Below are 16,968 nucleotides of genomic sequence, written 5' to 3'. Positions count from 1 at the left end.
CTACTCCTTCTGTAGTAGGGGATCTCTGTGTATAGTCATAATCTAGTGAATAGAATGGCAAGCCCATCCCCACACACAAACGGCGGTGGAGAAGATTACAAAATAATACCACTACTGATTATCAGGCCCACAGCCACATCTAAGTCGAAAACCAGTAAAGCAAAAGCAAAAAGTGGGGGTGAACATAGAAAGCAGACCCTACTCTCCTACAGTGGCGTTGCCACCCCCTCTGGTGGAAAACTCAGGGTTCTTATGCTGGTTCTAGTGTATCTACTGTTAATTGCATTTCCTTATGGCACATATGTATGGTGCGTTTTTTTTTGTTCACAGGTTGGGATTGGCCTCTCACTTTTTGTTGTAAGGCTGGGTGGTGGGAGGGGGACTGGGGAAGGTTGTTTTGATCTCAGTAGCATTTATTTAGTAAGTCGTATTTGGTGGTATATGGGCGATATGATGACATCTGTTCTCGTCTGCTTCTTCACGCTTCTGGATGGCTCAGATAGGCTTAAATGAATGCCCCTCAGACTAGTCATTGTTGTCTTGGAATGTCAGGGGTCTTAATAATCAGCGTAAACAGACAGGTGGTGCACTATTTGAATAGGCATAATGTGGACGTCGCCTTTCTACAGGAGACACACTTACCCACTACAGACAGTACGTTTTGCAGCAGGCTGGGGTGCGCACAGGTACTTCGCCAACTTTAGCAATTATGCTACAGGTACAGCAGTTTTAATCCATAAAAGAGTACTGTTTCATTGCCAACAGGTCATCGGAGACAGAGAGGGGCGCTATGCAATAGTGATGGGGGCGATGATGGGGCACAGGGTCCTTTTGGTCTGCGTCGATGCCCCCAACACTGACTCCCCGGAGTTTTTCCATGCGCTACACGCTCAACTTTCCAAACTTGAACCTGCTTTGCTGATGACCGGTGGAGATTTTAATCTCTTGCTAGATGCAGGCCTGGATGGTACCTCTGGTGCGGCAGACACTAAGCCTAGAGCACGGCGCGCAGTCCGTGAACTCTGTGATCCGTTCTCTCGGATAGACATCTGGCGCAGGCGCAACCCTTCCACCACTAACTACACACACTTTTCTGGCCAACACAATACTTGCACTAGGATTGATTTCTGGCTGCTCTCCCCTGGTGTGTCCCCCTGGTACCGGACATTGAAGACCCTCCCTAGGACATATTCAGACCACTCTCCTGTGTTGCTTTGTCTTCAAGTGCCTCGCCCCGAAGGGTTTGAGAGACAATGGCGCTTCCCTGGCCGCTCGCTGTTAGACGACTTTTTCCGTCATGAGGTCAATGAGGCGATTGAGGAATATTTTGCAATTAACACCGGCTCGGTGGACTCCTGGGCCATGCTGTGGGAGGGGTTTAAGGCCTATATTCGGGGTGTATGTATATCCAAACATGCAGGGGTTCTTAAAGCGCTGCGTACAACACTGGCACAGTTGGAGGCCAAACTAGAGTCACTGGATGCAGATGCGCTTAGCGCACCTCCTGGCTCTGTACTGGCCAGGCGGCTGAGCCTCCTTTCCGATTACAGGGAGACTGCGGATAAAGAGATCCTTTATCTGGGTAAATATCAAACTGCCCGTAGATATGGGGAGGGCGACCGTCCGGGCTGCACCTTAGCTCAGGTACTGAGACCTCCGTACAGCAATGTGTACATCACTGAAATCCGTGGCCAGGACGGGTCGCTACGCACGACATCCACAGAGATCAGGGACGAATTTCTTGCATACTACTCGGCACTATACAAGTCTAGACACAGCAGTGACACTGATGCGCGAGAGGACTACTTATCCCAAATTGCGCTAGTGTTCTTAGAGAAAGGCATGCAGGAGTTTATGGCGGAATCCATAACGGTGAATGAGGTACGCGGCGCGATTAAAGTACTTAGGAGCTCCTCTGTTCCGGGCCTTGATGGTTGAGTTCTACAAGGCCTTTTCAGACCTGTTAGCACCGAAACTGATTGAGGTATATGCTGAGGCCCTGAAGCGGGAGACCCTGCCTCCCACCTTGAGCGAAGCGGTCATTATTCTACTTCCAAAGCCTAATGAGGACCCATCACTTTGCTGGTCATACAGTCCCCTATCGCTATTGAACATAGACTATAAGATCCTCGCCAAAATCGTGGCCAACAGACTCTCACAATTGATGGAGTTTATTATTTCGCCGGCTCAATCAGGCTTTGTTCCCCACCGCTCGACCTCATTGAACTTGCGGACTTTATTCGCAGCGCTGCATAGAAAAAACCCAGCTACTCCAGCTGCGGCCATACTGCTTAACACAGAAAAAGCATTCGATACTCTTGAATGGCCTTTCTTCCTATCCATAATGCGTCGGATGGGCATGCCGGCTGGTTTCATTGCCACCACGAGTCTCTTATACAGTCGGCCCATGGCAAGACTCCGCATTAATGGCACATTGTCACACCCGTTTGCTCTTACCCGTGGCACCCGCCAGGGACGTCCGCTGTCCCCTCTTTTGTTCATTCTCGCCATGGACCCTTTAATTCGACATTTTCAAGAGCGTCATCTTCATAGAGGGCTGCAATTCAGGACAGGTCCCTATTGGTTTCATTGTATGCCGATGATACTATCCTTTATGTCAGAGAACCACATTTGAACCTAGCACCGCTTAAACAGGAAATACTCTGCTTTTGTCGGCACTCTGGGCTGGGAATCAATTGGCACAAGTCCATTATTTTTCCGTTGACCAGCAGCACCTCCCCTTGGCAGTGCGAGTTTCCATTGGAGTGGTGCTGGAACACTGTCAAGTATTTGGGTATCTACATACACCTGAATCAAGATCAGATTATACGACTTAATTATGGCTGCGCGATTGCGAAACTGGAGTCGCAGGTTGACAAATGGCTACGGCTACCTTTATCCATGGCAGGCAGAATCGCTATCATAAAGATGATGGTGCTCCCCAAATTTCTGTATTTTTAAAATAATATCCCAATAGCCCTTACTGAGTTTTTTTGCCACATTGCGATCCCATCTGGTAAGATAGGTCTGGGGCGGTAAACAGCCCCGGGTCCGGTGGAAGATACTCACTCTCCCGTACGATAGAGGCGGATTTGGAGTGCCTGATTTTTATCTATATTACCTGATCGCACAATGCGCCCATGCCTTTGCCTGGTACCGCCCTGATGCGCGGATCCCATTTCTGCGCCCGGAAGCTGACTTTGTTCTTCCTGACCGCTTGTCAGCGGTGCTGCCTAGAGACGAACCCAGGAGTCCGGTCGACATACAAACGGCCTCGACCACTAGCTGGGCATGGAACAGGCTCCTGCGCTACACGGGCCAGTCCATTTTATATTCCTCGGCTCTTCCTTTGCCAAATGCTCGTTGGCTTCCCATAACCGGCGAGAAACTCATGCAACGCACATTAACTAAGTCTGAAATTACCAAGATGGGTGATTTGTACCCGGGCGGACACATATTCTCGGTCTCAGAAGATGCACGCTTCAGGGACGCCACATTCATGGTCAAATTTGTTCTCAGTCGACTTTAACAGTAAGGTCTGAGATAGTGGAATTCCCATTAGAGCTAGCCTCATTCGAGCCATTGACTCTCTTCATTGAGAAGGAAACAGGGGCACATATAATCTCCAAACTGTACAAACTGTGTATAGCTCAAGTTCCCTGCGTAGACGATAAGCTTCGTTTGGAGTGGGAGTCCGACCTGGGACATCCTATTTCGGATGATCAGTGGTCCGCCCGCTGCAAGGTCACCAAAAGAGTATCATTAAATATTCGCTTTTACATTATAAGTTTCTCCGTAGAAGCTACATGACACCTGCAAAACTACATAAAATTGACCCGGAGAGGCCCCACATATGCTGGAAATGCGGCGCCGCACACGCTGATTTCGCCCACATGACTTGGACATGTCCAAGTATACAATTGCATTGGGTGCAGATACACAAAATACTGGGAGATATTCTTGGGCTTACTTTGGTTCCTACCCCGGAGGTGGCATTGTTGGGTTATACGGTCAATTTTCCCAAGACAATCTGGAGGCTGGCATCCCTGGGTTTTCTGCTGGCAAAACGAGAGATTGAACTGCGCTGGGGTGGCGGGGCGGTTCCCGAGACACATGACTGGCTTAATGGTTTGGCCTTCTGCAGCACAAACAGCTAGATCTACTCTAGTCCGCTTCCCAGCGTAGCGTGCCCTAAAGATATCTGGGGTCCCTACAGAGCATATATCGCTGCCCTGCCCACTGCCTCTTCATCCCACTCTAGCTCATGGATTGTTCCCACGTGGGTTGGTTAACTCATGTGGTCGGAACACGGTCACGTCGAGCAGGGCAGTGTGTGTCGTGGAGGTATTATCCCGTTCCCCCCCAGACAGGCTTATTTTGTTGAGAGTGCTTTAGTCTGAACCTCACTAGTTTGTGAGTATCGTTTTATTGCCGGGGAAAATATTGGAGGGGATAGTGCTACGCAAACGGAGTTGTAAAGCTGCGACTAGAATGAGTTATGGTGCATAGGCTGTGGTATTTTCACTTCAGGAGATATAAGTGTCTACTGTAAGGGGAGACAGATGTGATGTCCTTGCAATGTGTTTCACACACCAAAGACAAGTGTAATAACTGATGAGATCTTATTGTTGATTTGATAATAAAAGATAAATAAAGTTTTAAAAAGCAATTAAAAAAAACTTGGTCCCCGACTTACCCTAAGCTTAACCCTAGGAGCCTTGCTCCAACAACCCTGTGGCCTGCTTGCCAGCCACCACCAACTGGAGTCCCCCTATCCCCCATAGGATAACATTGGGCCTCAACACTACACCTGGCCGCCCGAGTGCCGCTGAGGGTGCAACAACAGTGCATCACTGACCCTGGGATACCCCTGAGTCTAACCCCAGAACCCTAACTCAAAAGACCGATTACTTACCTTGAAACCAATAACTAATTTGTCCTCATAGGATAACATAGAAACTTTTTGGGAGAAAAAGTGTCAAAGTGTCGACTTTTGAAAATATTCCTTAAAAATCAGCCGATTAACCAAAACGCATTTTCTCAACTGTTTTCCGGAAATATCCCAGTGCCGAATTCAGGATCCAGCACTGAGTAAGAAAAAGTAACAATAACCTAACTTACCTGCTAAGTAAATTTCCTCCCATAGGATTACATTGGTCAACTTTTGAAATGCAATAATATTCCTTAAAAATCGTATTTTTAACCAAAACGCATTTACTCACCTGTTTTCAGGAGGTGTCCCAGGGCTGAATTTAGGATCCAGTCTTGTGTTAGCAAAAGCAATCTGAAAAGTAATTAACTGCATTTTACTGAAAAAGCCCATTCAATTGAATGTACTATACCTGCAATGTGTTGCAAACTGCTTTCTTAAAACTGCAACCAAAGCCAGTACAAGTTATACTGCAATTCTGAACTTTGTTCATACAAGTAAATTACTACTGCAAAGTATTTATATGCTTACCTGTACCAGGCTTGCTTGGTTCTAGAAATAAAACAGTATATTTTTTTATACAAAACAATTGGCCTAGAGTTAAGTTCTTGAGTGTGAGAGACCATTTGCTGACTGAGTGTGTACATCAAATGCTTTACACTGTTCTCTGATACTGCCTTACTACTCGACCAAGCTACCACTTTAGAGAGTAATGTTCTAACTTTAACCTCTGCCAAGCCTCTGAAGACTCTTGGACTCTACACACTACCTCACTTTGGTGCAGTATATATAGAGCCAGTTTCTTACATCGCCCACCTTTGGCAGATTCTTACAACGCCCACATTTGGCAGATGTCTAGGACAGGAACCACATGTCAATACAGTAGTAGCGTAGCCGGTCTGCACAGCCTTGTCCTTCATTCCAGTGAACCCGATGAAGATCATACACCCAACAGTCTGTGGTGTAGAACGAGCTCTCTTTGGGTCCAGTTGACTGAGTCTCTGATCCTTAGAAGGGTGAGGTGAAGTGAAAACCGCAGGCAGTACAAGGCTCTGGTCGACATCAAAGCGAATGACCACCTTCTGCAGGAAAGAGGTATGCATCAAACGTTTTCCAACTGCAGGTGTATACAGTCTCAGTGGATGGACGCCTGACAGATGACAGAACTTGGGAGAAAAATCTAAAACTCTCAAACGTCGCAGCTCAATCTCCATGCATGAAGGTGGAGTGTGTGCAGGTTCAGGTACATAAACCTGCAATGTTATTGCACCAGGAGGTTCTCCCGAAGTGACAGCCCGACCAGAGGACCAATGCTCATGATCAGGAGTTCTGGATATCGTACTTTCAGAGCTTAATCTGGAGTGAATCAGGATGACTTGGTCCTGGTTGTCCTGATCTTCTTGAGAACTCTGGGCTGAAGTGGTATCGGCCGAAAGGAGTTCCCGAGTTCCACTTGAGGCGAAAAAACCTCTGAGTGGCAGCTGCTTTGGAAACACCAATTTGCAGAAGTGCTAGCAATGCATGTTTTGTGCGGAGGCGAACAGATCGAGCCAACGTTTTCCCCATTCTTGGAAGAGACCTCACACCACCTTCAAAAGCATTCGCCATTTGTGATCCAAAAAGCATAGACTGCTGAATTTGTCTGGACTGGCACTCAATGAGCCCGCCAGGTGCTGCATGAACTGGAAGATGTCCTGGTGCAGAGCTTGTTGGCACAGAGCCTCCGATCCCACCCGGATGGTTTGTTACAATATCACATGGTGGTGGTGTTGTCCATGAACACCTGAGCCAGCCTTGTTTTGATGCACAGGAGGAAGGTTTTCAATGCCAAGTGAATAGCTCTCAGCTCTGGAAGATTGATGTGAAGCTGAGATTCTGCCAGAAACCAGAGTCCTCTGAGCTCCACCTCCCCCAGGTGGCCGTCCCAACCAAAAAGAGATGCATCAGTCACCGATGTTCACTCTGGGTGGGGAGAAGAGAGAGAGTTCTGCTGCTCACCTAGTCACAGTCCATCAGCCACCACAGAAGATCTCTTGCAATCTTATCAAAATCTGAACTAGGTCAGAGAGATTCCCCCTAGTGGTGTGTCCATTGGGTCTTCAGATCCTTATTCAGAGCCTGTAAATGCCATCTGGTGTGCTTCCTCAGCAGGATGCAGTAGGCCATCAAACACAGTAGCCTCAGGGGCAGTCTCACCAAACTCCAGGATTGAGGTTTAAACATTGGGATCATAGCCCGAATATCCTAGACTCTCTGATCCAGAGGCTGGGCAAGTAATTGCATGTTTACAGGGAACCCCAGCAAGTTGAAAAGGGTTGCCATAATCTGGTGGTGGATAACGACTGATTGGGTCAAACTCACCAGCCGTCGAGGTAGGCAGACTAGAATCCCCAACCTCTGAAGATGTGCTACAACCACCGCCATCACCTTCATGAACACCCAAGGGGCACTGGTAAGGCCAAAGGGAAGCACATCAAAGTGGAAATTCTCCTGTGCCACTGTGAACCACAGAACAGGGATGTGGAAGCATGTGCCCTGCAGGTTGAGCCTATCAATGTCCCCTATCTTGGTGCAGAGGTACTGCTCAAGATTTTCCATATCGGCTCTGGCACCTGGGGAATATTCTAAGATAAGGATTCTTCAGTTCGAAATCTCTATCAGAGGTTCATGTTTTTAAAGGCAAAGCGAGAGAAAGATAGATAGGTATTGGGAACACACCACCCCTGCCCTTGCAGGATTACCAGTAAAAGGGAACTTTACCTACTACCTACTTGAATAGGATTACAAAGATAGTTACACAAACATAATTCAACTCTGGCCTTCAAATCCTTTTTGAGTAATACTAGGAGTTTAAAAGTGAATATCAATGAATTGCACACTTTGACGACAAAGGCATGATATGACAGATGACATATGATAACTTAAGAAATGTTAACTTAAATTACATTTTGGTCCTTAACCCTATATGAAAAAAATAGGATGTATAAGGGGATAAGTTATATTTTCTCACACTAGTCATTCAAAAGACCTATCTGGTCATCTGCATGGTGGCTTGATTCCTTGGGCACTTTACCGATGACAAGCAAGGCCCAAGGTACTTGCACCAGTTGATTACATCCTACTTAGAAATCTGAGATCAGCTGAGGCCTCCTTAGTTTGTATCCAAGAGTAAATAAAGTTTGGATTGGAGGCTGCTCTTTCAATTATCTGCCAACTAAGCTGTGGATTTCTCTCCCACTCATGCTCAGGTAGATACAAATTTAATTATCCTTCCAAGAAACTTAAAATCTGGCTTTTTAGATCAATTTCTCATAGCCTCCTCAGCACTTGGTCATTTGCATCGGAGTGATGCAACCCTAGCGCTGGGACGTAGCCATGCGCTTTACAAATCAGATTATGATGCCACGTGCTGGAGAAACTCCGGTGTAACGCCAAGAGTTCCCAAATTGTGAAATCGGATATAAAACAAAAAAAAAGGAGAGAAAGAAAAACCTGGAGACACTTGTGCTGGAAGCAGTCGACTCATCTACCATCGCTTGAGTGGGATGGGGCGGCGTGGGGGGGGGGGGGGGGGGGGGGGGTTGAAGGGATGTAAGAAATCCCCATACATTTAAGACTACGGCCAACATATGAGGTCCAAACAAGGGAAAATTATTTTACATATCATCCTAGTTCTTACCCATGCGTAGTAGTGTAGTCATGAGAGGTCTTAACGCAAGCCACTGTAAAACAGGGTCAACTGGCTTGCCTCTTTAAATCTGAAAGACCACGCAATCCTATCATGTCCAGGAAGGAAACAGGCACTTTGTTTTTGGAGCACACTAAGGTACCATTAAGTTCAAATCATGAACAAACTCTTGCCTCCTCGGATCTTCCCGGTTGAATATATCCTGCCCGTTATCTGTTGTAGTGCAGAGCTATTAGTTTGGAAATACAAAATAAACTATAAATGTTGTTCTATATTGTACTTTTGATAAATGCACCTATCGAGAAACAGTTTGGGGGCAGCAATAGATAATTACTTGGTCATTTTGTCCCACCAGCAATCAGAGAAAACAAAAGGTTCTTCAGAAAGAAGGAGTGGAGAGCACCCAAAGTAAACACCACCAGTAAGCAGAAAGACACTTGAGGACTCAGAGTGGTTAACAAATATACTGACATCGGTGACACTACACGTGACAATTTAGGCACCACAGACCTTCACTGAGCTACCTGGTACCTTTTTCTGTGGGAGTTGCAAGGCTAATATAAAGCCCCAAACTAGCACCAAAAGAACAGGTAGGTTCAAACAAAACATCTACTGGGTTACAGATATAGTAAGCAACTGTTTTAGGATAATAGATGAAGATACGCACAAGCAAGAAGGGCAGACAGATAGTCACAAACTATTATTACTACAGAAATGATTAAACATCTCAACAAGTTTATCCCTTTGTACTCACATCATTGTGCGCTTCACTGTCCCACTTAGTGAAGCGAAAATCAGCCAAGGATGGGCAGATAGGGCGCACCTCAACACACTGCATCAAAAATGCTGAAGAGACACGGCCATGAAAAACAAAAAACACAGAGGGACCAACATGAGTTAGAATGAGGGAAAACTGAGAAAAGAAATACCACATCCAAGAATGTAGCATGGGTGAGAGGTACGGATCAAAGAAAGTGTGAGGAAAGATGGCAGAACACAGAGACAGACAGTTCAAAAGTAAAGATGAAAGTGTCTTGGGAAACTGAGGGACGAATGAGCCTGGTACACCCTTAGGAAACTAAACAGCTGAAAAAATACTGAACATGCCTCATGAACAAAATTGAAAAATACAGAAGAAGCATAAAAGCTGAACAAATACTAAGAGGCAAAATAAAGAGGGAATGGAAGACAAATGGGTTCCGGAACACAGAACAAGCAAGGGAAAGGGTAGTGGAGTGATGTAGGTAGGGGTATAGGAAAAACAGTAAAGTGAGGATTAGTTAAAAAGGGCGGGGGGGGGGGGGACATCTTTAAGGTACCGTGAGAGTGAGGAAAAGATTAGTCAAAGATACTCAAAAACAAAATCTTTAAGGAGTAGTGTTCTTGTACCTACATTTCAAGTTGGCTCCTTCCACTGTGCCAGAGCTGGGTACTTCCCCAGGCTCAGAAGTAGCATTAGGCCTAACATCAGAGTCAAAGAGCAGCTCGCTGTGATAATCATAGCAGTGCAAGCTGGAGAGGAATACACCCACTGTGCTGCATTCATCGAAAGATGCTGCGGTCCTCTGGAACATTGGGTCAATCTGAAAACAGAGGTCTTGTCATACCAGTGTTTATCATACATTAGGTAGGAATTAAGGGCAGATTTCTAAACATTGCACCTACAATAAAAAAACTAGGGGACAAGACCCTGGAGTTCCCTCATTCGATTTATGGGTGCCTCCACAATAATTCCAGAACACTGTACCTGTTAACTTCTCCTCTGTCCAAGAAAATCACCCTTGCATTTTCTAATGCACAGCAACCAATCATCCCAGTAATATCCATCCAAGGGCAGTTATTCATGGAGACGGTTTACAACCCCAGACAGCTAGTTATGAAAAAAATGAGCTCCCAAATTGCCTAATCTGAAACAGTTCCAAACAATGGCAAAAGTAATTTATCCCAACATTTTCCAAACTGAAGGCAGACAACTCCCTGGAAGAGTGCTGCCTCAGCAATGCTGATAAACACATTCACAGATTTTCATCCAGTTTTCATCAAAAGTGAGATTGCAATCCTTGTCTTGTGCTCATCTGTTTAATACAAAAATGTGAATGGCTATGCATCAGTGGTTATATAGGAACAGTGAGAGCAATATATAATCCTCAAAAGAATTACTAAAAGTAGCTTGATACCCATCCAGATCGTTCTCAAATGGAGAGCAGTATCAGAAAGCCTGCAAAGATTCTCAATCCATTTTCGGTCACCTACGCATGTAGAACAAGCTCATCACGCTAGCTGAAGGTAAATGTTTTCTAATCTGAAAATCTAAAGATGAACGCTTGCAAACAATTGTTGGAAAGTGCCCCTTAGTCACGGTCCCCTCACGTTTTGCCACTGGTACTGATGTTTTTCGACTGATGTTCACTGGGTCCCTGCTAACCAGACCCCAGTGCTAGGGCTGGTTCCCTATACATGGTTAAAAAAAAAGTCTGGATTGTAACACAATTGGCACAGACTTTAGAACCCCTGTAAGTCCTTAGTAAGTGGTACCCCTGGTACCTAGGGCATGTGTACCAAAGAGGGTCCCTAAAGGCTGAGGCATGTATTGTGCCACCTTAAAGAACGCCAATAGAAATTGCATGAAGTCTGCCATTGCAGACTGAGTGTTATGGTGCAAACCATGTGTGATAACACACCATGACCTACTCATTGTGTGTCATGCCAAAGTCAGTGAACGCAATGTATGGAAGTCACCCCCTCAGCAGGCCTTGTAGTCCTAAGGCAGAGTGCATTATATTACATGTGAGGGCATGTATGCATGAGCAGAAATGCCCCTGTGCTGCTTAGTTCAATTACTAGTTGTACAAGTGAACAGTGAAGCAATCTTAAGTATATGTACTGGGCACTGGCCATTACGAGTTCTCCAGCTACACGATGGCTTTAGTGGAACCTAGGGTGTATGGTATCAAACAGTCTGTCTTAAAAAATCTGTACTGTACAAGATTTATTAGGATATGCACCCAGAGGGCAATGTAAAGGTGCCCTCTGAAAGCCTACTAGTCTTCTAGTGTGCTGACTGACTGGTATTGACCAGCGTGCAACCATAGACTAGTTTCTAAAACCCTGGAGCAGAGAGCCCACGCTTTGAGGCCAGAAACATGGTCTGCTCTGGAGAAAGGTGATCGTGCCTCTTCCATCAGGATGCCTAGTGAATCTGCATACCAAGACCAGGGACTTCAAAGCCCCTGCCGCCTTCGATATGCGACCCCGGCTTCCCAGGACCTTGAATATGTACCCCTGCTCTGAGGCCCATTTGGCACCAGGACAGGCAGGAAATTAGCTATACAAGTAGGTGTTTTGCACTACCATGCTAGTCACAACCCTACATTGGGTTGATTGATGTGCTCCACGAAAGCAGGGTTCCGCCATTTTATTTGGGTGGAATTAGAAACTCTAGGACAGGATTATTCCTACTCCCCACAGGAAGTGGTCATATAGAGGGCGTCGTGGCTCCAAGTTTAAGTACCCCATTGGCTACTACCCTTCACTTTCCTTAACACCCCAAAATTCAGTATTTAAGTTGCCCCCTGACACCAGGAACTCAGATTCACCTGACCCAAGAAGGACAAAGAAGAACGCAAGAACAATGGACTAGCTGCCGACTTGACGCCAAACCCTGCCTGCCTACTCCTGTCTCGGCAATTGCAAAGACCAGACTCTACCTGCAGCTCTGTGTCCTCGAAAAGCCTCGGAGGGCTGCCAGCACTTCACCAACCCATCAGCCTCTCCCTTGAAGCGGAGAAGCCACTTCCCTGCAGCCACCCACCACAACGTCCGGTTCACAGATCTGCTGACCATCGGGTCCACAGACGCAGCAAGCACTCAGGAGGTCATCACTGTGCTCCAGTTGGTCAAATCCGTCTCCACACCAAGTTTGGAGATGCCGGACTCCAGGAGCAGTCTTGCACCAATATCTGGGGTACTGGACCCCTTGCACCAACCAAGGCTCGTTCAGAATCCAGCCAAGATACCATCGCAACCAAAACCAACGTACTAACGTCAGCACTAGAGAGGGCATCATTAAGAGTGGCACTGCTTTTCAGTTTTTTTTCCATTCCTAGTTCGACCCCAAAAGAAACATAAAAATCTATGTTATTTTTCTAAATTTAAATTGATTTCGGATTTCCTTATTGGGTGTGTTTTATTTATTCATTCTGTGTGTGCAGGGAGTACTTGCTGGTAAGCCTATGGCTGCTTGCCCACACTACCACAAATAGAGCGCCTTGGGATTGTTAAAGCAAGCCCCTGGACACGAATATAGGATACCTGGACACTCTGCACAGTACACCTCATTTTGGTACACTATATATAGAGCCAGCTTCCTACAACAATGGACGTGGGGAGAGCAGGAAGGGCAGACTCCAAAAGATACCATACCATGGCTAACATTCATCATAGTGAAGGCGGGGGGGGGGGGGTAGGGGGGGAGGGGGGGAGAAGAGTAGGACTATTCCCGGCCCAAGGACTCCGGTCTCTCCATCTTTCATTTCCAGGTCATACGTATTTAAAGACTTTGGTGTTAAATCCTGCCAGTTACTATGAGCCACTGACTTGGGGTGTGTGATGCTGGCTACATTTTACTTTGATTTGTAAACATTTTACCTCTGTATGACGTACTTTAAATGTGGAGCTTTTTTATGAACAGCACTCAACTTGATGCAAAGTAGTTGGGAGATTATAACTAAATTAGACTTTTTAAAAATAGTACTAGAGTTCTGGCGGTCTATTCAGCATCTCAGTAGCTAAAAATGTCTTCTCTTTTTTCAGAGGGTTTTAGTGATCCCACGAAATACACCGCCATCCCAAAACTTCCTGCCAGCACAGGCAATTACTCTAATAGTATCTTCCAACAGAAGACACCTAATCAATCTTTAACCTGAAATGTTAACCTTTAAATAGTTTCTGCCTATGCAGTCATTCGCCACCACAAAACGACTACATCCAACAATGCTTCAACTGCACTTTTCCAAATCAGTTGAGTCTTCTACAGCTGGGTGCCAGAAACTAACCCATCAGCTTACTCCACCTGTTAAGCAGATCGCAAGCTAACTTCACATGGCTCACATTCAAAATGATCTTCAAGCTTGGCTGTAGGAACATCGCATCAGCACTAATGATCGAGATGATCCCTCCTAACAGTGACTCGGGGGATGCGGCCAAGGAGAAGGAAAAAGGTACACAGCAATACCCATAATCACTCACCTCACACTTGCGTTCTGCCTCAGAGGTGTTGAGACTGCTCGGGTTCTGCTCAATTGTCTTGTACGAACGCTTTCTCTTTCTTGTTTCTTTGGGTCCATTTTCGGCACCGACAGAGGATGCTTCTGGAAGGAACAGGGCACATAGAAACGTCACGCTTGCAGATAAGGTCAAGCTGCTTCACAGTACACCAGCAGAAAGACATGGAAATATGAGCTTCAACTATAAATGAGAAGGCTTTGGAAATATGAGAAGATGCACCATCAAATGCACTGAAACATGGAAGGACCAAACTTGAGAACATTGAAATACTGCAAGCAGTGCAGGCAGGTCAAAGAGAAGTCCTCACACCCTAACCAAATTCCCAAACTACAGGAACAGGGGAGCCTCTAAAAGACATACAAATCTTACGGACAGTGAAAGATGTGCCACTCAATGACCGCATCACTAATTAATTGTACATACACCAGAATAACTGTCGGAGGAAAGCAAAAACCACCATTTCCTGAAGCCACAAAGAAACTAAACAAGGCAGCAAAATTAGTTCCAAGTATCTAAGGAAAACTTGAAGATCCATTAAAAACCAACAGGAGAAGAAAAACCAAGGGAACCCATAAAAAAAACTCACATTTTCAAATTTGATCTCATGGACAGGGTAACAAAGACCAGTAAAAGAGCATCAGATCAAAGACTGCAAAGAGAATGGGTGAAGGTAACTAGGTCGAGAGGCACATTAAGAATAGTGACACGTAGAGAAGATAACTGCTGTCCTTGAGCATCTCTCAAAATTTGACACATTGCATCTGAGCTTCTACTATAAATATGCAACGATCATCCTGAACTGACATCATACGACACATAGAAAACTGTGACACCTAGGATATTAGAAAGCTGAGAGCAAGTATGCCTTTTATAAACCAAACAGGTTCTCTGCCATTGTGCAGAGATTGCATGCAGGCAGAAGGCAACAGTTTCAAACTGCCAAGGTGCCTGAACGCAACCACCATCCAATGACCCCAAACAAAAGCCCTGCATGCAACAAACTAGCCTACTTGTTTCATTACAATCTCTGCAATTCAGAAGCACCAAAACTGCAGTTATAACAACCTGTTATATGACAAAGGAAACCTGTTAGTAATGCCACAGCAATATGGCGAAGGAAGAGTACCAGTGGTGTTAAAAACATGTCAGGTGTGGGTTACAGAACGGTTTTACACCAGCCAAGAAGGGCTTTAAAAGCAAGGAGTCCGGCCTTCAAGGACAGCCTTGAACGGTGGTTACCAAAACAGTAGCTGGGACACATGAAAAGAAAAAACAGCTTTTGAATTGTGAAAAAGCCTACTGTTTGCATTTGCTAAACCATCTTTAAGTAGTGTATTCGCGCTCACAAGGCTTAGGTACATAGCATGAATCGGAAGACTTAACTAATATTGGGACAGGCAAGCCCGGCAGTGACAGGTTTGAAAGAGCTACATCTCTGCTTAGCCATTCCAATTGAAACCGACAACTTAGAAAGAAGTTCCCTTTTTCATAAACTGCCTTTCGTAAGGGCCAGGAAATTAATTTGTGCACCTCTGCAATATTTATTAAACATCTACTTGAAGTTGGACCATAGGCTTTGGACGTATATGGCAGTTATGTGATTTCTGGTATTTAAAATAAAAAAGAGCAGAGCTCTTTTAGGGGGCTACCTCACACACACAACATGTAGTAGAAATCAGTCCTATAGTAGCCTCTAGGCGGAGTGGAGTGTTCTGGATATTCCTTTCATTGGCTGCATTTCAGACTGTTGTAAATGAAGACGCTAACAAACAACATTTGATGACAGAGGTTTCCAGACTAATGAGAAGGAACAATTAAAGCATTCAAATCTATAAATCCATTTGAGGAATGGGCAGTCACATAACATTTGAAGAAAAGAGTGTTTGTGTATATATTTATTTTCACTCTCGCTCACACACACTGGCACACTGGCACACGCACACACTGGCTCACACACACACACACACACACACGCTCGCTCACACACACACACACGCTCGCTCACACACACACACACGCTCGCTCACACACACACACACACGCTCGCTCACACACACACACACACGCTCGCTCACACACACACGCACACACACGCTCGCTCACACACACACGCACACACACGCTCGCTCACACACACACGCACACACACACGCTCGCTCACACACACACACACACACACACGCTCGCTCACACACACACACACACGCTCGCTCACACACACACGCACACGCTCGCTCGCACGCACACGCTCGCTCACACACACACGCACACACACGCTCGCTCGCACACACACGCTCGCTCACACACACACACACGCTCGCTCACACACGCACACACGCTCGCTCGCACACACACGCTCGCTCACACACACACGCACACACACGCTCGCTCACACACGCACACACACGCTCGCTCACACACGCTCGCTCACACACGCACACACACGCTCGCTCACACACGCACACACACACATGCTCGCTCGCACACACACGCACACGCTCGCACACGCTCGCTCACACACACACGCTCGCACACGCTCGCTCACACACACACACACACACACGCTCGCTCACACACGCTCGCTCACACACACACGCACACACACGCTCGCTCACACACACACACGCTCGCACACACACACACACACACACACGCTCGCACACACACACACGCTCGCACACACACACACGCTCGCACACACACACACGCTCGCACACACACACACACGCTCGCACACACACACACACACACACACGCTCGCACACACACACACACGCTCGCACACACACACACACGCTCGCACACACACACACACGCTCGCACACACACACACACGCTCGCACACACACACACGCTCGCACACACACACACACGCTCGCACACACACACACGCTCGCACACACACACACACACACGCTCGCACACACACACGCTCGCACACACACACACGCACACGCTCGCACACACACGCACACGCTCGCACACACACACACACACACGCTCGCACACACACACACGCACACGCTCGCACACGCTCGCTCACACACACACGCACACACACGCT

General features: G+C 46.5%; 1 protein-coding gene across 2 annotated transcripts in view; it reads right to left on the bottom strand.

The window, feature by feature from the left end:
• Window positions 1-16,968, bottom strand: part of NCAPH (non-SMC condensin I complex subunit H) — a 414,052-nt gene that overhangs the window by 205,674 nt on the left and 191,410 nt on the right. For both annotated transcript variants that reach the window (XM_085634348.1, XM_085634347.1), the window contains exons 6-8: window positions 13,866-13,987; window positions 10,012-10,201; window positions 9,373-9,464 (exon numbers count right to left, since the gene is read on the bottom strand). In XM_085634348.1, the coding sequence (XP_085490474.1) occupies window positions 9,373-9,464; window positions 10,012-10,201; window positions 13,866-13,987 (404 nt within the window). The remainder of the gene's footprint in view (window positions 1-9,372; window positions 9,465-10,011; window positions 10,202-13,865; window positions 13,988-16,968) is intronic.

The sequence above is a fragment of the Triturus cristatus genome, chromosome 11, assembly GCF_964204655.1.
Source record: "Triturus cristatus chromosome 11, aTriCri1.1, whole genome shotgun sequence".
Taxonomy (NCBI): Eukaryota; Metazoa; Chordata; class Amphibia; order Caudata; family Salamandridae; genus Triturus; species Triturus cristatus.
This window is presented reverse-complemented; position numbering and strand designations above follow the sequence as displayed.